Raw genomic sequence first — 27,629 nt, 5'->3', positions numbered from 1 at the left:
TAAACAGCCACATCTCCCTGCTGTTTTTTTCACAGTGACAGCCTTTCTCATGAATTAAAAGAGGAACCCATTGATTTTCCCATTGCTTAAATTTGCAACTTAATCCCCTAGATATGTCAAGAATGTACTGGTTTGTCAATAGACTGCACCGCCACTGACGAAAGGCAGAACTGATGCTCACTGGAGAGAAGGCGAAGAAACAGATGACAAGACAAAGGAGAGGGAGAGAGGCTAGCTTAGTGGTGAGCGTGGTGGTTTCTGGCTGTTTGTTCTACATTATGCCATTCAAAAAAAGTATGTTTTCTATTAACAATGACTCAGATAAATTACCACAAACATAACACAACATCTAACTGATCCACCAGGAGAACAAGAAGGAGGCCCAACATGACCAACTTGCAGTTACTTTCGTAACACACCACATCCTTATGCTTTTAGAGTTAATAAAGCAATCACCATTGTCCATCTGTATAGTGTAACCAGCCACCGAGCATGGCCTTCGACTGATTAAATATCATTATATAACGAAAAGCTTGCGTGGGACTGAGATGGAAAAAGCACACTGTCCCCTCTGAGTGAGGAGTTTGAGGAAGTAAGGTGATATCACGACCCCTCCCCAGGAGAAAACAAGGCAGAAAGCCCATGCCCTAATTCACAATAAGCACCGTAATGTTCTCATCTGACTCTTAATGTATGCTATAAATCTTCAGTACTCTGCTCTACATCAATGTAATACCTGGTATTAATATCCTGATTTGTACATCGAGCACGGAGCAGCCTATAGACCGAACGTTGCCTTTTATCTCCACATGTTCAACATCATTATTGAGAAATGGGAGAAATATGGAATTCTAGGAAGGCATCTGATAGTTTCCTGAGGAATAACTGGACACTTTATACAGTACACGAAAGGGTGACCCATACAGATTTCACCCTCCTACACTTCGTCTCTGGTTGTAAACCCTATCCCATCAGCCTCTGGGGTGGTATGGCTCCTTGCCAGTAGCTGTGCTGTTGTTGGCAATGGATTTCCTTTGTGGCCTCAGTACTTGTGTAGGCCATAACATGATACACACAAAGGCCGACAAGAGTACACCAGTGTGCACACACTCACAACCACACGCAATCGGCAAATGCTGCGCACTGTGCACGCACATCGACACACGCAATTATGCACAACATCGCTATTCTCACCACTCATCCAGAGAAGACCCGCAGCCTCGTAGGAAACAAGGAGGGGGAAAAGCACAATGTATCCTTGACAGGGTTCATCTGTTTCCAGTTTGGTGCAGATGCTCAGGTTTTATTGCTGCAGTCTAGTATTTCATGGCAGATTTAGCCAGTGGTTTGGTTCTCTTCTCGCTACAGCTCTAATGATGGCACATCCCTTGTAAATGGTGGCACACCAGTAATACAGTTTGTTGCTTGAGTCCACCAACTTTGATCATAGAGATGTACAGTACACAGTTTATGCTCCTCTCACCGTGAAAACAAAAAGAGGTATTCGCTGATATATTGCACATACAGTGGAGAGCGTGGAGTTAATGTAAAGGTAGTGCTTGGATGAGATAATTGACCTGTTTGTTGTCCAAACTGTTTGAGCAGAGCTGCTGTTGCTGAGGCTGCGACTTGATTTAAAAAGGACCACATTTAATGTTCTACTCATTTAGTGGTGAGCTCATAATGTTTTTCAGCCCTCTGGTCCTCATGTCAACATAATGGGTCTCCATTTAACCAACATACACAGTTTTTAGCAAAAGAACACCACGAGGTTGAAGAGTTGTGGCGTAGACCAAATTAACGTAAACTATCTGTTCTGAATTTGAACTTTAGGAATTGTTGGGTGAACTGTGTCACTATTACTATTAACATGTATTATTACAATGATCATATATGTTTCTCCTCCTCATCTGCTATTGCCTAATGTGTATTGCCCTTCATGGTGACCAGATGTTGAATGTTGAATTAAAAGTTAATATTGCTCGTGTGATATTTCAATTTTTTACGGCAATAAATTTGATTCCTAGAAACTGCATTTTATAAAACATCAATTTCGCAAATACAAAATACAGACAACTTACTTAATATAGTCTCCTTAAAGCTCAAATTCAAATTCAAAGCATTACAGAAATTGAAATTAATTTTGACAGTGGCACTACTTTAATCCCGTAAATAGCGGGGGGAACCAGCCTCATTTAGACACCCTGTTGCCTTCTTCACAAACACAGTAAAAAAAACACAAACAAAGAAAAACATCGATGATGTACTTTCTACACTCTGACGCTGACACACACATCTGTTTTCTCTCTCCGTGTGTCAATGCAAGCGGCGCACACGGGCGATGCCGCTCTGTCTTAAGACAGAAGTGTAGCGTTGAGTGTCTCTTAACTGGCTCGTTTAGTCCTGATGGTTTAAATGATTTCATCACAATTAATGACGGGCACCGTGGCACCCCGTGACGCGTTGCCAGATGCTCGGGGACCGCTGAGCTTCCCGCTCTCATCCTCTCACACCTAGCAGCCTCTCCTCATCCCTCCTTCTGTGCAGTCTAATGATTGTCCTCTACATGCCCCCTACCATCCTATTCCTCCTACTTTCCTTGGCCGCTGTGGCCTCCTTTGGATACTAAAACATGGCGTAGAGACACAGTATTGGCACTCGCATTGCATGAATGCTGGGTGAGAGTGCTGCAGGGCTACAACAATGTTACAATGTCATCCAACCAGCAAGTAATTGTCATGAATATCTATACCAAGTACAGAGAAGTTAAGCAAAAACAACATGTCTAAGAACACACACAAACACACACTCTCTCTCTCTCTCTTTCTCTGGGCTATCAGGCGAGTCAACAAATCCGCTATCAGCCCAGTTCCCGAGCTACTACGGAGGTCAGAGGTCAGATAAAGAAGGTCAGCTGGCATCGGACCAGACTGCGCTCGGAGGCCTTTCCTCCAAATGGAATCAAAGGCCTTTTGATGGCTGCGAACTATCTCCACACTGAGCCCCTGCCTTCATTAGCTTCCGCACATAATTGGTGAGTTAATTTTGAGACAGATGTGCAGTCTTGTCTTGATTCATGGATGTGATTTTCATTCATTTGGATAATGAAAGAATTAAGGACCATTTTGGTCTCTCTTTTTCTCCCTTTCCCCGTCTCCTCTGTCTTGTTGAGCTCCACCGTTGCAGCTAAGTAATGACATTTTAATTCTAAATGTGTGATTGTGTGCACAGGAAGCTGCTGCTCTTTGGTGAATGCTAAATAACTTTAGTCTTTCCTGGCATTGTAACCAAAAAGCTTGGTATGGGTTACAAGTGAACAAATTGCACAACCCCAAATAAATGATCCCTCAGAACTAGACAATCTGAGAGTGAATTCTCAAAGTTTGTGCACTGGAGCATATTACAGTATAATTAGAAATCCCTCCTTTAACATGTGTTTTCACTATGTACAGTGCAGGTACAGTTTCCCCTCGTATTTGGCCTTGGGATTTAATACAGTAACTGATTGCTACTTTTGAGAACTGCCAAATGTGCAAATGCACTGCTTTTTGTTGCACACAGAAGTATATTGAATACGTTCTATTCACCTGAAATTTAAAAGAAACATTAATACTAATTTAATAGCATTTTCTCACAGATTGTCACTTTGTGTGACCAAATAAAATACACTATCTCTTGCAGTGAGGCGAGCATACCAGATAGAGTAAAACAGTGTATGTGTGTGTTGTCTTGGATATAACCATGCGTGTTTGTGTGTGCGACTCCATACATGTGCGTGTGTGTATGCGGTATTAATTTCCCAGAGCCTAAACCTTCATTGATTCAGTTGCTCGTGTCTACCCAAGAAACAGGGAGAGGATTATGTCTTTAAAACGAGCTTTCTCATTGTAGATATTAGGTCATTAATTTCACAGGCTTACATATGAAAATATTGACTCTTCCCAGACACCCCACTATATCCTCTGTTCCAGCCGCAGCCTTGCATAAATAAATCTTTTCAAGTATGCAACATTGATAGGCCATTGATTTATTTGTTTGAGGGGATAATAAATAAGCAAATGTATTGGATTAGAGTTTAGTTATTAAAGTTCTTGATTGATTTATATGGGAAAATGTGAGCATTGTATGTGCCAAATAGCAGAAAATCCCACTATGAGCTACAAGATCCGTAAAAAAAACTTTGATGGCAAAAATACAAGCCTTGATTTGAAAGCGTTTCCAAACTTTCGGTGTGAAAATACACAATAACATAAAATCCCAAGGTGACTCTACTTCTCTTCATTTTTAATTCCCTTCCCACAACATTTCCTGTAAATGTTCCCCTTCTCAGTTCCGCTGAAATGAATAATGTGTCTCAATTAAATATCAAAGCAGTATGACACAGTTGTTCTTGGTATCTGTGCTGACTTGTCGTACCCGTAAATGAAATAAATCTCTGATTCACCGCGTCGACTGAGGGACCCCGAGGAGCGAGAGCCGTCTCCACATGTACACTAAACGGATCCAAGTCACACACACAGACACAAAAGAGGCAAACAGTCTCAGAATGAGAGTCATCCAGTGGGAGCGGGAGGGAGATGGGTGCAGCTTTATGTCCCCACATAGCGGACAAGGGATAGGCAGACTTCTGGGAAGAAGAAAAAAAGAGCGGGTGAGAGTGCAAAGGTTGTCACAGACGAGTCACAGCACAGGAGGGAGGGAAGAGGTGGAGCGGAGGGTACGTTCCAAACTCTCCCATCTGGTATTCATTTGTCCCGAGCTGGGAAGAAAATAGCAGGAAGCGTGGTGGCGGAAGATGAAAAGACAAGAAGATTGAATCAAAAAACATGTGTCGCACATGCACTGCGGCTGATTGGATGTGTCCCGTGGATTATTCCCAGGAGGCGCTGCCAGCTTGGAAAACACCAGGCGCCCTTCTACACACACACACACACACACACACACACACAAGCAAGAAGAAGATTCCCCTCACTCATAAAGCAGCTTGGCGTGCACACCCTTCCTCTGTCTACACAGCACAGTGTCAGAGTCAGATCTACGCCTGTGGCCTCGACACACTGCTGTCGAACCAAACCTCCCGGTTTTGTTTTGGCCATCATTACACTTACCGCTGCTTCGGCTCCCATTACACTGCCGACATCAACTCGCATCTGGGCTTCTGTGCGAAAACACGCTTGACTCAAAAAGCAAAAGCGTTGTTTCATTCAGACTAAGTGGCAGCCTTTTGTTGCGCTCATTACGGACACACCAGGTGTGTACGACGAAACGCAAAAAAATAGAAACAGTCATCGAAAACGCGACATGACAATGCCAAGTGGCAGCCATTAAAAGCTCGTCACTAGCCCACACGGTGGGACCTCCCATCGCTAACGAGCTGCAATGTGGCGGGACGCAGACAGGTAGGAGTAATGCCTCTACAATTATGAAAAGGGCGCGAGTCTGCATATGTACGCACGTGCATGTGTTTGTCTGTGCATGTGTGTGTGTGTGTGCCACTTAGGGCCCATCCCACAGCTCATTAACAGTAATAAGTGACTGCCGCCACTTCTTTTTTTTGTCAGTGGGGATGCAAGTCAATCAATAGGGTCATTTCACATCATAACGGCTTACCAGAGAACATTATGGCACTTGTTCATGGCTGGGAATGGCCGCCATTAGTGGCATATCCAGATTAGATAAGGGTTGGGTGGGTGAAGGGCGGGAAGGAGGGGGGCAGATGGAGAGAGAATTAAAGAGGAAGGCGGATCAATATATGGATAGTTATGGAGATAACGTCACAATAGGGTGTCTGGGAGAGATTGCATATATACTCTTGATTTTCTTTTTCTTTGTGGAGATGGGGTAAAAAAGTGTGTGTGTGTGTGTTGTGAGAGATCGAGAGAGAGTGAGTGAGTGAGGAAGTAGAGGATGTGTGTGTGAGAGATATAGAGAGAGTCAGAGAGAGAAAGAGTGAGAGAGAGAGTGAGGAAGTAGAGGATGTACACTACCGTTCAAAAGTTTGGGGTCACTTTGAAATGTCTTTATTTTTCAAAGAAAAGCACTGTTTTTTTAATAAAGATAACATTAATCAAAAATACACACTATACATTATTAATGTGGTAAATGACTATTCTAGGTGGAAACGTCTGGTTTCTAATGAAATATCTCCATAGGTGTATAGAGGCCCATTTCCATCAACTATCACTCCAGTGTTCTAATGGTACATTGTGTTTGCTAATCGCCTTAGAAGACTAATATCTGATTAGAAAACCCTTGTGAAATTATGTTAGCACAGCTGAAAACAGTTATGCTGGTGATATAAGCTAGACAACTGGCCTTCCTTTAAGCTTGAAGTTTGAAGAACAAAATTAATCCTTCAAATATTAATCATTATTTCTAACCTTGTCAATGTCTTGACTATATTTTCTATTCAATTTTCAATTCATTTGATAAATAAAAGTGAGTTTTCATGGAAGACACGAAATTGTCTGGATGACCCCACATTTTTGAACGGTAGTGTATGTTTACCCAATTTTTGATGTGTATGAGGACTTGTCTATGAATGAGTCCATTGAATGTGTGTGTACAAATTTGACCATATGTTATGAGAGAGTATGAATTACAGAGATCTAATCACAAACCTGCACCTCGCTCTGTATATATGTGTGTGTGTATGTGTGTGTGTGTGTGTGTGTGTGTGTGTGTGTGTGTGTGTGTGTGTGTGTGTGTGTGTGTGTATGTGTGTGTGTGTGTGTGTGTGTGTGTGTGTCTGGGAGCGTGGAGGTGTGTTTGATCGTGCTTTACTTTGGCATATGCGTGTGCAATCCTGTTTAATTACAGATCAGGCTTTGAGGCAGAGGCAAACAGTGCTATAATTACAGGAAACACCTTTTTTTATATTTTATGGAAATCTACCCTTTGTGTGTGAGAGAGAGAGTTGTAAGTTGCACATATTTATTTAGCGCGAGAGAGGAACAGAAGAAGAAACGAGGGATGTATATGCCAGGTTTGTTCTGAAGGACTTTGGCTTCTTGCACCCTTCCTGTCTTCCCTCCTTTACTCTTTACAGTCTCTCATTTCAGATTTGTGTTTCCAAATGGCTTCGCTAAACGCCCCTCTTTTCCCCACTTTTAAACCTCGTGCCTCTCAAATATTTATACTCCCTTTTCCACGGCCAAGAGACAGAGGGGTGAAGAAAGAGGGAAGAGACTCAGATCTATCTATTAAAGATGAGCGGCATCTCAAATGCATAAAGAGGGGTGATGAACACACTTGCTCGGGGATGGCGAGGTGTAAGCCGTGGTTTAATGCTCATTGACACACTATGAAGAAGGTTCACTTTTTGATTTACTACAAGAGAGCGGAAGCAAAGAAAACAGTCTTTCGAAAGAGGAAATAAAAATATCAGATGGGAGTAATAGAGAGAAAAAAAGCGAATACTGTATACTTTATTGAGATTTGATATTAGTTCAACATCTTTTTTTACTGCATATCCTAACCTCGGTCTTCTATTTTATTTTCCAGTCCCTCCTAAATAAATTTACAAAAATGTGCATGAGCATCACGGGGAGTCAACAACAGCTGGAAGCGTTTAGATCACAACCACAAAAAAGATCACAATGTCATCTCATCGAGTGAATGCTAATTTATTTATTTGTGTTCTATTTTTTATTTTCATTTTGAGGAGGCCAGATAGAGGCCAAACTGAACACATGTTCCTTCTTAGCCCGCAGTGACACAATTGAACACACACACACAAACACACAATGGCAATATGCTACCACTACCACTAAGCCAGTGCCCCCGACAGGGCCTGACACACTGGGGGAGTGGGAGCAGGCTTTGCTGGTAGCATGCTTTATTACTCTTTGATATGCACCAGTCATTAAAAATAGATGGCGAGCAATCATTACAGGCATCGGAATTAATCTAATTAGCCGAGCGCACTATGCCTCTCTGGTATGGGGGGTGAGGGAGGGTTTCTGCAAACAGAGCCACTCGGCCGCAAACACAGTGTAAGCAGAGCGGGCGAGGACGCGACGGGGGCTGTGGTAGAGAACGGGGGGGGGGGGGGGAGAGATAATCTGCCTTGATTTATTAATACGCGCAAACAAGATTTAGCTCCTCAAAGCAAACAAATGAAGCAAGTGCTAAGAGGAACGGGGGGCGAAAAAGGGGAGGGAGCGAAAGCGGGCGACATGAAGAGAGAGAGAGAGAGAGTGCAACATCGAGCGAGAACAAGAGTTTATTAATTATTTAAACCTGCATGGGCCGTATGGAGAGCCGCAGCTACCAGTGGTACAAATTGACTTGGGGCCAGAAGATGGTGTGCTCTTCAGTCCATGTCGCCTTTCTAAATAAACGTGTGTGTTTTTTCTGGCGTATAGATTCCCTGTAAAGAGATCTCACTTCACTTTAGACCTCTTTGGGAGAAGCTTGAGCAAGTCACAACATGGGTCATGTTCTGCTGACGAGTAATCTGCTCTCAAACACCAACATACAAATGCACATTGCTTTCTTGCTTAAATAGATCACTGTAAGGTTCGCTGTGGACAGACATGAGCCTTTTATTGACTCTATAGCCAATGGAGTGCTTAGCCCGCGACCTTCTTGACCCCTGTCACGGTTAATGACCGCTGCAAGGGGGTACGGGTAATAGGCGCTACGAAGTTGGACGCAGCCCTTCTTCTTCTTTTTTTTAAATTTTTACTTACAACCATGATGTGGTTGAACAGGGGCGGGTCCAAACTACAGTCATTAAAAACAAACATAACTACTTGCACAACTTTTGGGATTATCCACCCTCTTTTTGTTTGCTTAAGGACGTTTTATGCTGGGGTTAGGACCAAAAATAGCAGTGTTCAAAAAAAAAAGAAGAAGAAAAATAGTCAGGCTGTGAAAGCTTGTCTTGTGTGATCATAGTTCTATCTGCTGTTGAGACAAATGACCAGATTTGAATGGCCGCGCAGGATGAAGTTGCAGTGGGGGGGTGGTTCGGACCCCGACTGCGTCGATACAGGGATCTCATTGAAATGAATGAAGGGGATGTATTTGTTACAGAGTCATTTTTTTGGTCCAAACACAACAAGACACTGTTTTGCGGGGCTCAGAGAAGATCTCCATGAAAGCATTCAGCAATATTTTTGGACTTTAACCTACTTACATTTTACTCTGGACTTTAAAATTGTTTGGAAAGTGAAATCCGTCAACATTTACCGTCACTCAATAGTCCCCTGGATAGGACAGGCAGAGTTGGTTATAAGCTCACAGAGCCAAACTCTCCTCTCTCAGTGGACTCTTCGGCCATTCTTTTATCCCGGCTTCTCTAATGCTAGCAGACGGTCATTACCATCTCTTTGATGGTAGGGGTCCCAGCTGTGCTCCGGGGTCTAATACCCCTCAACCGCTGTCCCAGTGTGCCCCTCCCTACTTCTTCCTGCATCCAACCGTCCGTCACTCCCTCACACAGCCAGCCTGGAGGTGCATCTGAATGAAACCCACAGGAGAGAGGTGTGAAAGAGGGAAGGAAAGGGAGAGAAAAGAAGAGAGCGAATACCAAATCTCCGATGACCAAACCAAACGAAAGTCTATCAAAAGCCAGCTCAGCAAACACAACTTCCATACTGATGAGGAGGGAGCAGAGCAGCGAGGGAACGTGGCGAGGACAGAGGACTACATCTTAGTGTACGCATCACTTCAGGGAAAACATTGTGTTTTTTGCTGCAGTTTATCATTATCTTCCACTAATCTTCATCCATATGTCAAAATGAACGTACTACCTGATACCAAGTGCTGTTTAGCCATCAAAACCTACATTTAAGAAGACTATAGTCTCCCTAAATTCTAAGAATCTGCAGGCCTTGTACCTGCTAATAAAGCTGACAGATCCCACAGATAAATCTATGCCTGTGATTTTAAATCCATAAAATTCCTGTAATAAGGTCTGTAAAAAAACACAGTGTCTGGTAGATTTAAATTAGCCTTACTTACATGAAAATCATTTTGGAGACATACAAAACGGAAGAGGAAAAAAAAGAGACAACGACAGAGGGAGAAAGGCGTCTATCTGCTTACGTTGGAATCGACGGCATCACAGAGCGGTCAATTGCCGTATATATTTCAAAATGAAAGCTCTTTTTGCTGTTATATTATTTATAGCACTGTGAAGACACACATACAGACGGACACAAGTATGAAGAGAATTAAGAGAACAGTAGGTGGACTGTAACTGGAGGTGCCACACGGAAAGACACAAACCAGAGAAAAACCGACAGACAATTTCACCGGCACCTCCCTCGCACGAAGGACACATTAACGCTGAGAGCAAAACGACTCCATTAAACAGGAAAAGTCTACTTTTTGGAATCCCCTTACTCTCAAATTGCAGTGACATTCTTGGCCGAGCTTGCAGCGGCACACACACACACACACACACACACACACACACACACAGTACTGTGGAGCAGGACGGACACTTACAAGGGCACCAAAGAAAAACTATTAACATGCAGGAATGAAAAATCCCATGAAGGAATGAAATCAACCAAAGATTAGGAAAAGAAATAGGGCATGCTTCTTGGCAGCAACTAAATCCAACTTTTTTTCTTCTTTTTTTCCATCTTCTTCTCCCTCCTACCCTCCGTCACCAGGTTAAGTTACAGACATGAGGCGCAGGAATGAGGGAGGCAGAGTGGTAACATACGGTACCATGAGGAGAGAGACGCCGGCCCTCCCTGACATGGCGTGCACCGAGCCTGGCCTCCACAGGCCGGCACACACACACACACACACACACACACACAAACACAGTATTTGATCTGCACATATACAGACCAGTCTGCCAAATGCAAGCAGATATGATTGTGTACACGCACGTATACACACCCAGCCTTTGCACCCCTCCCCCCCTCCCCCCCACCCTCCCTCTGTGGCCCACTCTGCATGTGTCCTGTCATATCTCCTTCAGTCCATAATTGTCCAAACTTATGGTGCTTCTTCCTGCAAGCCACAGTTTAAGGGAAGTGAAATCCTTCTAAGTGACTGTCACAATGCATCAGCCTCAGGCAAGGGACACACACACACCCGCTCCCCCACCCTTCCTCTTCCTCCTCCTCCTCCCCAGTGCAGTCCCCCGGCTGCGTCCCCTCATTCTCCGCTTGCGATCCCTCACTTTAAGTGTTTTTCTTGCTCAGATGCTCCACTTGTGCTCTCACTCTATTTCCCCCCCCCATCGTTCCGTCTCCCAACAACCTCCTCCTTCTTTCACTCTCTCTTTACCTCCGTCCCCTCTGCGTTTAAACGGAAGGGACAGCTGCAGTCACAACGTCACACGGCCTTTAGGCCCTGCCTGCGAGCCGCTCTCCGCTCAACCCTTGTTCCCCCCCCCCGACCACGCCGCCCAGGAGAAGCAGAGGTTGAGTTTGTTTCTACTTCCCGTTTCCTTTGAAGGGACGGTCACTTCTTGACACGCATTTACAGACAGCTACACGCATGCATCAAGAGAGGAGCGAGAGGAGATGAGTGTGACCTTTGTCGTGACCCTGGCATGTCACAACCCTGTGATGCATGTGTCACTTCTTCTCTGCCTCTGACCTTGGTGCTCACGTCTCTGTCACCCGGGCAGAGGAGACACACACACACCCTTGTTTCTCTTCTTGCGCCTCACTACACAAGAAAACAACTGGTCTTTTCATCTCAACCACATACTTCTGATTCCATGTTAGTGTTTTTAAGGCCACTATATAAACAGATGTGGATTAGGGCTTTCCCGATCTAATAATCTTGCGACTACTTTTTTTAATTCAGGAATTAATCATTTGACCTATAAAATACCAACCAACCATCCCAAACCAAAAGATACAGTGACACTGTGTATAAAGAGAGACCTTTTGGGGGATTTTTCAATAAAGAAATGACTTAAACAATGAATCTGTCTTTGAAGTTGCCAATTCATTTCTTACTCACCATTTTATTTTTGAATATAATGAAATAAAAGCACTAGATGTCACACTGACTGGGCTAATTCAAATAAACACATGTGGTTTAAACTAGCCAAGAGATACGTGCTTATTTTCGGCCACAATTATGTTTGCATCTGTGCACTTGTGTGTGTTTCGGTGCTTTTTTTCTCTTAGGTTTTTTTCTATTAGCCCTGTAAAGGCCGGGATCGGTGCTTTATTGAGCATTTTATTGGAGCTGTGGACAGTTCAGTCACCCATCAACCTTTCATCGACCAATCATGTGCAGGGAGGGGAGGGACCTGGGAGGTCTGGCAGAGACGGACACTCGGCAGGGGAGTCGGGTGGTCACTCACTCATCGCTTGGACAAAGTCCCGCACTCTGTGTGTGTGTGTGTGTGTGTGTGTGTGTGTCACACAAAAAGGGTCAGTCACTGGTCACCAGATGGTAACTGTTTGGGCTGGACCACCGCGAGCTAGATAAAGAGGGGGACAGTCTCTTTACTCTCCTCCTTCTCCTCTCTTTCTCACATGCTCACACACATACAACAAACCATGAGAGTGATGGGTGATAATGGAGCAGACACTAACAATTCTGCACCTCTTGGCTTGGGGCCTTGACTCGGACTCAGAAAGCCAGACAGTCTGTCCAAGTCACAAGCCCAAGTACAACACACCACTACATGCTCAGCAGACAGAGGCACCAGTGACCCTTTCTGTACGCTGCTGTCTCCAGAAGCACTCTCTTGTTTTTAAATGACATTTACACCAGTGGAATTCACTGTGGTTAAGCGTGTAGATGTATAAGTCATAGCTTTGCACTGCAGGAGTCGGGTGGTTTTAAATACAGCGAGTGGTGCAGGAGTTTGTCACTGTGTGTGGCCTTACAATGTGCCGGCTACTGCTGCTCTGGATATTAGTTCTTCTGTATGTCTGGCTATTAAATACCAATCCCAGCCACATACACACACATACCACTTCCCTTCCAGTCTCAAAGTCAGGGACATAACAGTTTTGGCTGGCAGTGTTGTGTGGGCCACAAGAAGGAGGGAAAAAACAACTGTTCTTTTTGGGGAAACCTTCCAGCTGGAGACTAAAGAAGGGGAAAATAGAAACCAAGGAGAGCAAAAGTGCTTCAAGTAGCACGTGTGACCGAACGAAAGGTGTGTTGTTGGGTAAAGGAAGGAGTCGATCATACGGAGAGACGAGGCAAGGAAGTGCTAGAGAACAAAATGAGATAGAAAGAGAGGAAAAATCAACACTTCGGCATGTAGAAGTAAGCAACAACGAGGGAGTAAAAGAGTGCAAAAAGGCGAAGCCAAGAGAAGAAAATACTGAAAAAAAGGAGAGAAAGAAAAAAAGGTACAGAAACGCGAGCAGCTGGACTTCTGCTAATTCAGCACTTTAACAAATCAATGCCACTTGAGGAGTACAATCCGCACCCTGAGCTCAGCTAGACGCATCAGTGAGACTGTAGGTGTGTTTGTGTGTATGTGTGTGTGTGTGTGTGTGTGTGTGTGCCTGGAGGGTTGATGATGTTGGTGTGGGGTCATCCACAGTAGTCCACATTAAGGTCCAGTAATGTGTTAATTTATAACTCTATCGCCCCAGACGCCTGCATTATCCATCTGTGTCACATGCTAGGCCTACCAGATCTATCATCCAGAGGGGGAAAATGGCCAGTCCAGAGAGATTAAGCCACTGGTCACACAATTTCTTCTTTTTTTCCCCTTCCTTCTTTTCCCTTTAGTCTTATCTATTGCATCCTTCCACACCCCGCTCCTTTTATCCTCAGCTCCCCAGGTCAGGGTGATCAATTAGGGCTTGACAGACTTCTCAGTCCTGGCTGACCACTGGAGCTCCAGAGGCCCTGCATACATCACTATCTACCCAGAGACGAAGCACTTATACTGGGCTGTAACACCCTCTCTCCCCCCCCCTCCCCCACCCACCCCTTGCCCCGGAGGTCTGTACGGGGGGCTCTTTTGATATCAGTGATCAGAGATTGGATTACACTTTACCGTGACCTTTGCAAACCGTAAAATGTGTCATCACTTTCAGCAGAATGACAAAACGGAGTGTGATGATAAAGAACGTAACTTTGTGTGTGAGCTGGAAGGAATACAATTCTCTCTCTTTGAAAAGACCCTTGACGCATATAAGTCAGTGACACATTACATAATTTGTCATAATACTGCAGGAGCTACGGCATATTTTTTAAAGATTTCCCACCGCCACCTCTGGGCAATAATTTTCCATAAAATAATATGTTGGTGTGAAGAATACTGTTCTGCTGTTGAAGCAATGCATTACACTTGTCACAACATGCAAACGACACACTGTATTTCTTGAGTAAACATGTCTCTTGCGTGCGCGTGTGTGTATGCTTGTATGTGTGTGTGAGATTGCACATATGTGTTTCTCAGTTTGTGTTTGTGCGGGTGGCTCATGCTCTCTTTGTCAGTAGCAGCAGGCACTAATAACACACAGGGGGAAATGATCAATACTCACCCTCTCTATTCAATTTCACAACATCACCACTATCACCGGACACATACAAACACGCACACGGACTCGGGCACACATGTCGACATACAACGCGTGAATGTAAAACAAAGAGCCTTTGACTAACCGATGTAGCCAGAGGGCTGGCTAAAGCAGGAGCATTGGCTTTGGTGTGAATGCGAGCAATGCATTAAGATGTATTTTGTTAATAAAAAAAAATACCCGCCTCTATCCTAGGAGAGAAGTATAGTGAACATGTGATACAGAGGCTACAGGAGGGGTGGGGGTGGGGGGGGGGTGATAGGAAAGACAATCAGGCAATTCCACCTTTAAAGAGTGCAACAGTCATCACGAGAGGAGAAAGGGAATCTGCCCATTAAGACTAAGTGGATGTCTATTAGATCATGGAGGTAAGGAGGTGGGCATTTACCATCAGTCCGACGCGCAAACAACCTTGTCTGCCCCTGGACCATGCCAACAGCTGGAAGTGCAATGCAGAGCCATCGCGTTGACATCATTTAAAGTTTCTCTTAAAGTTAATAAAGCTTCTTTTCTCTTTCCTTTAAACGGCCCTCTGAACTCTCAAGTAGATTTACTCGTTCTCTATTTAAAACTATTTACCCTGTGAGTGTCTGCCAGGGACATCACCTCTGCGAAAATGAAGGCAATTAAAAGACTATCAAAGTCACCGCCCAGTCCTGTGAGATCAAACAAACCCTGTGCCCTCTTTCTACTTCTCTCCCTGCCTGTCCCCTTTGCTCTCCCCCTCTCTCCCTTCTTCCCCAGTGTAGAAACCCCCCATTCTTATCACCGCGGTACAGTTAATCCTCCCTCTCTCCTCCTCCTACCATCGGGGCGTCCCTCAGGGGGTACGCGGGAGGCTAAAAGGAGTGAGCACATTTGCTACTTGCCTGCGACACATAATACGGAGCAGGCAATCAACTTTGGCTTGACATGTATTTGCTCATCTCTGGGACACACACACACTATCCCCCCCACCACTGCTGGGAAATTGAAGGGTGAGGGTGGGGGTCGGAGGTAGGAAGGTGGGAGGTGGAGGGGGGAGCCTAAATTAACACTTGACATTCAATACGGTCAGGTCCTTAATTGGCCGGGGCCTTCCTGAGAAGGCAATTTTCTATTCCCCAAACTGCCCCCGCACTGCGCCATGTGCCAGTGTCATCTGTGTATGTATGTCTATGTGTAAGTGTGTGTGTGTGAGGGAGAGGGAAATTGCATCTGTGTGTAAGTATGTGCCAGAGAAAAACTGAGACAATGAGTATATGCATATATCTGCGCGTGTGCGTGTGTGTGTGCGTGTGCGTGTGTGTGTGTGTTTGAGCCCGGGCCCTGTCCTAAGAGAGGCCCTCTGGTCCCTTCCCTCTCTCTAATGAGGCTGGATGAATTAGCGCGACGTGACACGATTTGAACAGCGGTACACCCCACCCCCTCCCCCCCTCCCTTTTGCCTCCCCTCCCTCCTCTTTGTCCTCATCTCCTGCTCTTTTTTTCTTCTTCCTGAAAGCAGTGACAGGCATCTGGTGGCCGAAAAAAAAAATGCCAGGAGCAACCCCGCGGCTCTCGCCTTTGTGCGCGCTGCTGCTGCTCGACACCGCGCATTAACGCACAAACACACCTAGACGTTACACACACAATGAAACACTTTCGTCTTCCCGTTCCTTTTCCACTCACGCAGACTCACTTGCACTTCCCCGCAGATCCAGTTACAGTTGATGTTATTACAGCTTTCAACCTGAGAGGTATTAGGCTTCCTTTAACAGATCTGACAGCATTTACAACACAGGCAAGTCGACGCCTCTAATCGCCTCTGTGACTTCAGCCTATTACCAATTGATCTCAAAGAGAGCCTCCTCCTCACCTTCTGACTGATGCACAAGCTGCCGGCTCCTCTTGCTCCTCTTTTTCATAATGCGCTATCTTTCTTTCTCCTACATCCTGTAAACTTTAAGTAGTCTCATTTCACCGTTTTACTGCAATACATCTCGCAGCCTATTGTTTATGATACTTGTCCTATTCATGTTATTGAGTTATATCTGGTCACTCATTGATTGGGCTCAAGGGATCACCTTTGCCCTTATGAGGCCCCGTTTTAGCCACAATCAAGATGCTAAATTTATCAGCTTTAGGGTGGTGCAGGAAAATGCCTGTAAATCTGGGTGATAAATCCCATGTTGCCCCCCTTTACACATCTAAACTGATCAACAAGCTGTGAAGTAATGGCCTGGATAAGGGAAACAAAAGCTCCAGATTTATGTTTTGTTTTTTTGTATTTGGAGGAAACATATCAAATGGATTAAATGTCATGAAATATTAAATGGCAGTCAGAGTCACACGCATCATGCTGCGAACAGTGCTCCAACAAAGCACTTATCGCTGAGTGCGTTTCCCGACAATGGAAGAAGCAGCCCAAGCCATTTACAAGTAAACATCAACATAGAAAGCAAGTATATGTGTGTGTGTGTGTGTGTGTGTGTGTGTGTGTGTGTGTGTGTGTGTGTGTGTGTGTGTGTGTGTGTGTGTGTGTGTGTGTGTGTGTGTGTGTGTGTCAGTCCCGATCAAACAAAATACATCTTTTAACACACACAGAAAAACAGCTTTTTTCTTTACAAGAATTCTCACTTTGTCGCTTTCTGAAAGACTGAAACCGTCACTTCAATCGCACAATGAATGTCACACGAGGTGGACAGGCAACAATGCGTGGGGCCAGAGGCCATGCGTGGTGGACCTCCGGCCTCGGCTGGTTGCCACGGATACAGGGTCAGACCAATTGATGTGAATCACAGCCGGCTAATGAGATCATTTGTGACTTAATTGATATTATAGATTGTTAGAAAGTGAAACGGAATGTTGCTCAATATCTGATCGGCTCACATGCACAGAGTTTGGATTCAGCAGTGTTAACAGGTATGCCCAGTGACAACACACACAATGCCTCGCCCATCCAGGCCACACACATTGTGGTATTTCATTGCACTGCGTATATACACACACACACACACACACACACACACAAGAAGCCACCCAGAGTCTCAGTTTGCCAGAAAAACACGAGCTGTGGGATGCCAAGGCAGCTGCATTTAACAGTGGCCATTAAATGTTATTAATCCAACAGCGCAAACATCTTTACAAAGTCAGCAGAGAGCACAAACAAACGCTTACACATGTTGCTTCAACACTTTGCTCACAACAAAAAGTAGCTAATGAGTTTGGACTCAAGTTTTTTTATGGGGTTAAAATGACAGCATAGAGAGGAAGCAATTTACACTTGAATAAGAATATTGAAAAAACATAAGAGGAGTGTGTGAAAGCATGTATGTAAGTCTGTGACTGAACATCGTGTGTGTGTGTGTGTGTGTGTGTGTGTGTGTGTGTGTGTGTGTGTGTGTGTGTGTGTGTGTGTGTGTGTGTGTGTGTGTGTTGGCTACAAGCCTACCACAGCCTGTACCACTAGCCTCCCTTCTCCAGAACCTCCCTAAAATCCTCCCTGGGCCTCTAGCAATCAAATCTCCATGGCAAGCCGGAGATAGAACAGAACGGGGAATAGTTCAGGGAATGAAACAGAACATCGTGGGGAGAAAAGCCTCTCTCGCCTTCACACAAACACAGAAGCCAGAGTTCAACCGATATGCATTAAGAGATGTAACACATTTATTCTTGCCTGTGTTGGCCTCACCTCACATATGAACAGCAGATATGAAAATCACTGTTACCTGTTGGAAAACCATTTTCTCTGCACAACAACTTTGATAATTTGCCAGCACATCGAAAATGTAAAGTACAAATAAACACACACACACACACACACACACACACGCAACAGTACGGATTAGCAGCGGAAAGAGATGGAGTCAACTGTGAGCCCCGAACAAAATGACCATAATTATCCATAGCCATAAATAAGCCTGATGATGATGATGATGGTTTTCACAATAATAATAGCAATTCACCCCGAGTGCTTTTTTCAAATAACAGTGACAGCATTAGCCACACTGCCAACAGAAAAATGAAAGGCTCAGTGCCTCGAGAGCTCGTCTTCGCTGCCACTGCTGATGGGGCAAATTGGCAGGCAGAGCGAGCAGACAGGGGTCCTTAAGACAGATGTAAAAATAGTATGCTGTTTGATTTGCCCGTTGTGCTGGCGCGGCTCCAAGGAAAACAAAAAAGCAGGAGTTGAGGAATAACAGGAAAAGGGAGAAGCCACGGTGAAAGTATGCCCAAGTTCCTGTCACTTAGCACAGGTCACACCTAATGTCACCTTCCTCTGGCTACAGGACGGGAAAGAACAGCCTCTGACAACAATGTCTCTGCCATCTGGTCATGTCTTAAAATACTAAATACATAAATATATATATATACAGGACTGTCTCAGAAAATTAGAATATTGTGATGTTTTTTTCTTTTCTGTAATTCAAAAAAAAAAAAAAATCATGCATACATTCTGGATTCATTACAAAACTGAAATAATATTGCAAGCCTTTTCTTTTTATTTTGCTGATTATTGGCTACAACGAAAACTCTAAAATCCTATCTCATAAAATTTTAATATGTCCTCAGACCAAGTAAAAAAATAGATTTGTTTGTCATGTCAGGGCTCAGGAATGCAGGTGTTTGTTTTTTGGTGTAATAACAATTCAAAAGATAATGTTTGAGTATATTAGACAATATACTTATTTTATTATTTAGAATATATATTTGAGTTTTATTTGTTTTTTTGTTCAGATATAAATCAGAAATAAATAATAATAAAAAAGGCTTGCAATATTTCAGTTGATTAAAAAAATCCACAGCATGACATTTTTTTTTTTTTTTTTTGCAACAGAGAAAATAAAGACTTCATCTCTAATTTTCTCTTTTTTCTGTATATATATATATATATATATATATATTACTTCTTCTTTCACTTGAGTCAATATGTGTGATGATTCTCGCTGCCGGTGGAGATCTCCAACATGAGCCTCTCCCAGCTCTCAACACCCTCCTGACCCGTTGTACTGCACTTCACACACACACACACACACACACACACTCAGACACACACACACACAGAAGGCACAATTATACTTCAACCTTTTCATAACTGCCTGGACCTTGGTGACAGCTGCTGCATTCTTGCCGTGTCAGAGTGTGACTGTCTATGTGTGTGTGTGTGTGTGTGTGTTTGTGTGTGTGTGTGTGTGTGTGTGTTGCCCTGGCCCTGTGCTTCTGTCCCCCTCATTAGTCAGTGGCGGGGTGGTGACATCCTGAGCGACTGGCCCTTCAAACACACACACTTCCTCTTCACACCGGCGACTTCTCCCCACTGCAGGAAACCCAAAACAAATATCCAACGGCCCACTTTTGAAAGAAGAAATGTAGAAAAATAAGAAAGGAAAAGAACAGTGAAAAGAATGTCGTTCAGTTGCTAAACAGACAGCAGGCAAAGGGACACAAATAGTTGTAAAATAGAAAAATATGTATATATATTTATATGTATATATTTGCTCAACTAAAATATATCCAACAATTCTATAAAATGCAAAAAGATGTGCAAAATATTCAAATAATTTTACATACAATAAGTATTTTTTTCTTGTATTTGTAAAAAAAAAATTGCAGTACAGTAGGGTCCTAATCACATGCCATTGCTGAGTTTATTAAACCCCATATGCCACAGCCACAATGAATACTATATGCAACACTGTGTTTACTGCCTTAAATACCACATGCATCTCCTTAATGTTACATGTTGAGATTTCTATTCACATTACCGCTACTTCATTGATTATTTTGTAAAAGCAGCTCACATACTAACACTAATTAAATAGCAACAATATTGTATTTCTCTCCTTGTTCATGCACATTCCCACACATGGCTAAAAGCAGTCCCTTGGAAAGACTCAAACATCGTAGATTTCACCAATCGGCCCCTCTGATAAGAGCAGAGGCGATGGCTTTGCATTTCTACAGTTCCTCAACACTTGTGTGTGTGTGTGACACAAACACACAAAACGCACAACACACTGCCCTGCCAGACATATGGTATCGAAAAAAGCCTTTTGACTTCCACGATAGCTTCTCTACGTTCTGTATCCTCCCAGTTATTCGTGCAGTCAACATAGTTGTGAGGCGGCCGTCTCCTCAGGAAAAAACAGGAAACAGCTGACATAGAACCCGTGAGTGATGCTCATATGATGCTTATTGATCGCTGGATGCCCCGGGTCTCACACACACACACAGTCAGGGTCGGTGCTTACCCATCACGCTGGTCCTTGAGGGCATTACTACGCGGCTACAGAGGTTATTGTATGACCTGGGACACACATGATCACGGCCATGTGCGAGGCAGATTTATTTGTTGGCAAGATCAATGCATGTACTATAAAAATAAAAGAGTACTTTTTTTTTTTTTTTTTTTTTTTGCAGGCTATAATAGTAAAAGATGGTGAGCATTAAAAAAAGGAAAATGGGGGTGTCTGCATGAGGAGTCTTATTGACGGATTTCCTCAACAGTCTGACAAAAGAATATGGAAATAAAATCAGGGACATTGATTTGTATCCACTTAAAAATATACTGTTAACGTGCACCGTAGAAGCAACAGAAAAGCGTTTATCAATTGACATAACAAGAAAACAAATGATATAAATCTATCTTCATATTTTGATAGAAATGAAAGGACATGTTAAGTAATGCAAGGCACTACAAAAAAGAACATTTTAAAAGTCTGTTGAAACAACTTAAAAGGAAAAATATTATGGACGTCATATCTCCCTGGTTGGTGCCTAGGTAAATATAGTGGGGACCACAGCATGAATGGGACCTTGTACATCCTCCTACTCCTTCAAACTAGATGGCTTCTTAATAGAACACACACACACACACACACACACAGTAAATATACAAGTAGCTGCAGTCACCTTTCCACTCAATCTTATTCTCCCATTTCTGTGCTCTCTCTCTTGTAGAAATAATGCTGCCTTCTTCACATCATCATTGCTGCATATGCAAAAAGGGAGAGAGAGAGAGAGAGAGATGGCCGCTGAATGAATGCTACAATGGCCTTTCTTAATGTTGCTTATGTTATCTGGACCCTCTTTAAAGGCCAGTTACAGTGCAATAAATGCATTAAACAATGTAAGAGCCAGCCCCCACTACAGTGAGGGACCACGACTGCAGGTTGGATCTGTTCTGGTGAAGACGTAGTTTTCAACCTCCTTAAATCAGTCTGATTGAGAGGCACACCCATCCACTTCCTCTTCTTGAAGAAACATTGTGCTCCTTCTGACACTTGTCCTTGTGTCTTATTCAAAGCGGTAATCCTAACGCCCAACGTGGCCCTTTGTTACACACATTCAATGTCAAGATCCCCTTCTCATAAAACACTCTGATTTAGCATGGGGGGGGGGGGGGGGAGGGGTTGGGACTGCTGGTGGAGACAGAGTTTTAGGAAAGAGAGTCGAGGAAAAGAGGGGGTGCGGTGTGGGGAGCAAGAAGACGAGTAAGGAAAAGCGAAGTGAGAGAAGAAGAGGCCGTGAGACACAAAGACATCGTAGAAGAAGAAGAAAAAGGAAAAAGTAGTAATGGGGGGAAGTGGTGCATGTCTTTTCTGCAAATCTCCTCTTTCACCTCTGCTCTCCTCCAGCTCTCCAGCCAAGGCCAGCCAAGAGACACTTCACCTCGCACCCACACACACATGGAGCCAGAGCCAACACACACACACAGAAATGCGCTCTCTCTCTTTCTCTCTCTCTCACGCACGCACGCACACACTCACACAACTGGCATATGAGTATTTAGCCACCCACTCAGAAAAATAAATGGCAAAAGCACAGACATGCACGCCTAACACACACATGCACATACATAACTTCAGTGTCAGGTCACACACAGGCACGTTTGACACCAGATACATGGACGTATAGGCATCCATATGCTCTGTGTGCAACGACCCATCAAAGACATGGAAATAATAACAGTCGAGTGTAACGACACACATACACGTTCACTGACTGTGGATAATTTGACACATATGTATCAAATCACTGCCTTCCAGTCACACACGATGGCAAGAAGCAATGCATGTGCACCACATATGCAACATGCCTGTACCTCACTGTGTAAAACCTCCGGTGCACACACACACACACACACACACACACACACACACACACACTGGTGTATCACTGTGTTAATAGGCAGATTAGCGCATTCTGTGATCTGCACTGAAGAGGATAATATCAACCTCATTTCTTCAGTCAGACAAATGTTATTCCACTAATACGTCTGTCATCGTGGCCTCACAGCTAACAGCATGCAGAGGTTCAACACACAGGAGTACATAGGCTGCACTGCAAAATAATAAATCAACGAGTATAATTGTAAAATTGCTCCAAACTAAAAGTTTAAATGTCACACACGATGTGAATACACCAGAAAATATTTAAGAAAAAACGAAATGGAAGATATTCGAAATTCACAGTATATGGGTGGGGGTGTTTTTTGTATAAAGCTGCATATTTACAAGAACAATGCCAATGATTTTTTTTAAATTCTAAAAACAAAACACTTTTAACTAATCACAGCAGTTTTTCTTTTCTTCTAATCACAGACTGAAATATATAAATAGGATTTGCGTAACAGTCCATTATTGAATTCTTAAAGTTTTCTTTTTCAGGATCCTAAATTTAAAAATGCATGATGTGAGAGAAAGAACAATCATGCAGGCGTGCAGGTCTTTCCAGCTCAGAGAACTTTTTATTATTATTTGCCAAATACATGAAAGAATGCAAAAACATAAAATAAACAAATATAAGAAAACATAAAATAAACAAATATAAGAAAACGTGTATTATTATTATTATTATTAATTTATATTCTTAATATTATTATCATGTCAAATTCTGCCTTTATGTCTCATGAATATGTCCACATTGTAAACCCTGGTATTGATATGAGAGCTGTCATGCCGCTGCACCTCTCGCTGGTCTCGGCCCATCGTCGACCTGTCGCACATCAAAGGAAGCCGCGCTCCAGCACAGTGGAGAGGAAAAGGCGATTTCAGAAATGTTTTTTAGCTGAGCTGGAGTAAATTATTTGTGTACTCCTCCCCCCCCCCCCCCTCTCATCTGTGAGCCTGAGTGGCAACAACCAGATCCTCAGGTGGAGTTTAAGGCACTTCTTTTGACGAGCTTTTTGTTTTAATCCTTGTGTTGCTCCTTCGTTCCTGCGACTCGAAGCGGAGAAGAAAATATGAATGTAAAAGGAGACGCGGCAAGCGGCTGCTGTATTGTGGAGGAATTATCCCTGATGAACCAATTAGGCTCGTATAGCATCACTTAACTCCGGGCTTTTTAACTTGCGAGGGTCGATATTCATAGCCACCCATGTACAGCAAGCGGGTCAATTAAGGCTCAAAATATTATCACTCCGTAATGCCTGGGAAATTATTCAACTCCTAATTAATGTTTGACCTTTTTTTTTTCCTCTTTAAAAACAATAATGAAAGTTCCCTCTTGCATTGTTTTGTAAAATGTGCACCGATTTCTGAGCATTAGGAAGCTGCGAAAACAGGCAGTATTTATCAAATCCATTTAATTGATTGCATTTAAATTGCATGCAGTTCGTGTTGTTTCCTGTTGACACTCACGTGGATTATGAAGGTTGAGAATCTGCTGCTATGTGTTTTAGGAAAAAAAGATTTAAAGCCTACTAAGGCCTCTTGTGAAAGGTGTAAATTATTGGCTTGCAGTTGTGTCATAATCGCGACGGTTGTTTAATTTCGTTAGTTTAGAAAAACCCGCAATAATAAAATGCGATTGCATGTTGATAGATTATCAATATGAGATCTTAACTAAATAAAACATCATAAAAAAACATTGTATGCACCTTTATTTTTAATTTGTAACAGTATCCCCTCTAGGAAAACATTCGGGGGGGGGGGGGCATAGTCTTAAAAACGTGAATATGGAAATACATGAATTTATTAAATCTGAAATAGTTCGAAATCAGGACTTTCGTTTAAAATACAAGAACTTGTCTTGAATTCAGGAATCAATCATAAAAATAAATCAATAAATTATTAGATGAAATTCGTTCTCGAATTGACATCTATTTTTGTTTTATTTTTTCTTTACGCTGGGGAAGACAGGTGCTGCTTTTTTAGTTGTTGTTGTTGTTGATTGATTGAGTTATAAAACGAAGAGACTTTTGCTGTCACTGAGGTTTTATGCACCGATAAGTTCAGACACCTGCTGTAAAGCATGGCCTGATTTCAATCGTGGAACGAAAATACCTGCATTAAATTTTAAATGTCCGAAGGTCTTGTGTGTGTGCGTGCGTGCGTGTGTGCGCGCGCGCGTGTGTGTGTGTGTGTGTTTTTTACGATAAACGTCCGAAGTATTGCCAAACGTGTGTGCTTGGTGATGCCCTGCCTGTCTCCACGTGCAGCGGCTTCAACGCACCGCGCGCAGCTGTTTCGCGTCTCCATCGATCCGGTAGAAATATAATTTGGCCTATAACAACGATAAAATAGCGCATCCCTCGTGTCACCTGGTTGATCTTTAAGGGAGAGAGTGGAGATTTAGAAACGCAAGCCCATACCGCATTTCTCTCCTCCAAAACCCCAGGGTGCGCCAACCTCGGCAAACACAAAGTCATTATCGGTTAGATTCCAAGAAGGCGAGTCTGTCAAGGAACGGGCTTCCTTCGGAGAATTTATGTCATGCCTACTAAACATGGGAAGATGTCTTCTAAGTGGTGCGAGGAAGGATAAATAACAGCGAGTCCCTCGGCTGATTATATTGAGACAACGGTGCGCATTTGTAAAAAAAGATATGGGATGCAAACATGGGGTCCCAGCAGATGATGAGCGCAGGGGCCCATCCACCTGCTTCACACCGGGAACGCGCGAGAGAGGAGGAGCCCTCTCTCACTTCACCTAGCAATACGTAGTGGGGTCGTTTCTTCAGGAGAGTGTAAGGACGGGGATTTATGAAGAAGAAAATTGCGATTTGAATGAAAAGAGCAGGGATGCTATTCATTGAAATACATGTTTTGTTTGATATATTAAGATGAGTGAAAGGCAGAAAAGCGTCAATAAGAACAACACAACAATATCGGGACAAGGTGCTTTCAGAAATGTGATATTTGATAACTTACATATGGGGATATGTTAATATCAACACAGCTGTTTCACCTTCATGATTACACCTCTGGGATAAAAAACAACAACAACAACAACTATATTTATCTTCAAAGTGACAGAATAAGTTTCTCATATTTTAAAACCGAGAGCCGCGGCTGTTGCGCAAGAGCCGCTGTGGTCTGGCTGCGTAACAGCATGTGTATGGTACGGAGAGCCTGCAGGTCCCGCTATGATTAACTGCGACCTAACAACCGTCCTCGATCTATGTCTCCCCCTCACACACGTGCGCAAGAACGGACGCACACACACTCACGCGCACGCACACACATATACACACACACACACACGCTTACGCAAACTCCTCTTCCCCTCTCCTTACCTGACATTTATCCTAATACGAAACCACAAAATCCCCCCTCCCCGTCCCTTAAAAATAACTTACGAGGGCTGCTAAAAAATATTTTTCAAAAATCAAATAAACAAGAGAGAAATTCAGTGTAACATCCACGATAACAGGCGAGAAATGTCGGGAGGAATTGTGGACTTTCCCTCGGTGAAGGCGATCTGTTATCATCATTACTTTTCCAGACGAGCCTGTTTTCATTCGCGGCTCCTCTGCTGTTCTGTAGCCGCGCGAGGGGCTTCCTGCCTCGGCCACATGAAGTCAATTATCCGGTCCCGGAGGGGTACCCCTTCCCGGGTCTTTATCGGCACTGGGGTTACCAAAACACTGCTATTGCTTGCTTTAAAACTCCACACCGCTCATAGACCAATTACGGAGACTTAAGCATGTATGTAACAAATCCGGACATGCGATAATCCATCAAATGCTGAAATAAATGAATTCGGCCTATCTGATATTATGCACATTTTGCATTAAAATGTGTGTTTTTACAAATCCACAAAATATGGATTTTTTCATTTTTTTCATGGGGCAGAAAATGACTCAAATAAAAAACTAGACAAACAACACACACACACACAGCCAACTTAGATGAATGAAAACACTGCGTGTGGAACAATAACATTAAGACAAGACACACAACATCAAACCTGATGTGTTCCAAAAGTGTGAAAAAGTTGCAATTACATGTAAGGATTCTTATTTTTAAATATTAAATGACAAAACATTGCCCACACCCCCCCCCCCCCCCTCTCTCACCATTACCACCTACAGATCACACACACACACACACACACACTGACAGACAAACAAACATGCTCTTGACCAAGTAAGAATCACAACAGCCGACGTCTGAACATAAACCCAGATGAGAAACATAAAAGTGTAGTCCTCGGCTGCACATGTGGAGCGAGTGAAGAGGAGAGGAGGCCGGGAGGGGAGAGGATGAAGGGGTGAGGCGGAGCTGACGTACCTGCTGGGACATTCTGTAGAGGAGGTTGCTGTCAGTGCTCTGCTGCTGCCATGTCCCCATGAAGCCCGGCTGCTCAGCACTAGGCGGTCTGGTGCTGAACTGCATGGAGCTTTCGCCTGCTCCCTCAGCGCTGCTGCTAACGATGCTAATGCCACCCAGACCACTTCTTCTGCTGCTACTGTGGCTACTGGAGGGGTTGCTCATGGAAACGCCAGCGGTGGCGGTGGCGGTGGGTCCGTTAGCCTTAGCTGGAGATGGCCCGGGCGGATCCGGGTCTGTGCAGGGCTCTTGTGGGACGGTGTCGTCGCACTCGCTCCCTCTCACATCCAACTCTGCCTCCTTGGACTTAGACCGAGAGAGGGAGAGACAGAGACGGTGGGAAGGGTGTGTGAAGGAGGAGAGAAGAAGAAGAAGAAAAAAAGTCAGTGAAGGTGGGTTCTTTGGGGTTGTGTTTTTCTTCTCTTTTTTTTTTGTGGTCTCTCTCTGTCCTGCTTCACCAGAAGGATAACAGTGAGAGGAGAGTTGAGGGAGTACATGTGTGTGTGAGGTTTCTTGGCAGCTCTGATGGCAGAGGAGTGTGTGTGGAGTTAATTCTCAAGAAGAGAGAAAGAAAAAAGGGCTCGCACTGAATTTCCTCGGGGGGCCTCGTCTTGGACAGGGCAAGATGAGCGG

The 27,629-nt window shown here is 43.7% G+C and overlaps 1 protein-coding gene across 1 annotated transcript in view; it reads right to left on the bottom strand.

The window, feature by feature from the left end:
- Nucleotides 1–27,117, bottom strand: part of bnc2 (basonuclin 2) — a 97,598-nt gene extending 70,481 nt beyond the window's left edge. Inside the window, exon 1 of the mRNA XM_056408781.1 lies at nucleotides 26,958–27,117. Within this exon, the coding sequence (XP_056264756.1) occupies nucleotides 26,958–27,062 (105 nt within the window). The 5' untranslated portion in view covers nucleotides 27,063–27,117. The remainder of the gene's footprint in view (nucleotides 1–26,957) is intronic.
- Between the last annotated feature and the right edge of the window lie 512 nt (nucleotides 27,118–27,629).

The sequence above is a fragment of the Pseudoliparis swirei genome, chromosome 24 (genome assembly GCF_029220125.1).
Source record: "Pseudoliparis swirei isolate HS2019 ecotype Mariana Trench chromosome 24, NWPU_hadal_v1, whole genome shotgun sequence".
In the NCBI taxonomy this organism is placed as follows: Eukaryota; Metazoa; Chordata; class Actinopteri; order Perciformes; family Liparidae; genus Pseudoliparis; species Pseudoliparis swirei.
This window is presented reverse-complemented; position numbering and strand designations above follow the sequence as displayed.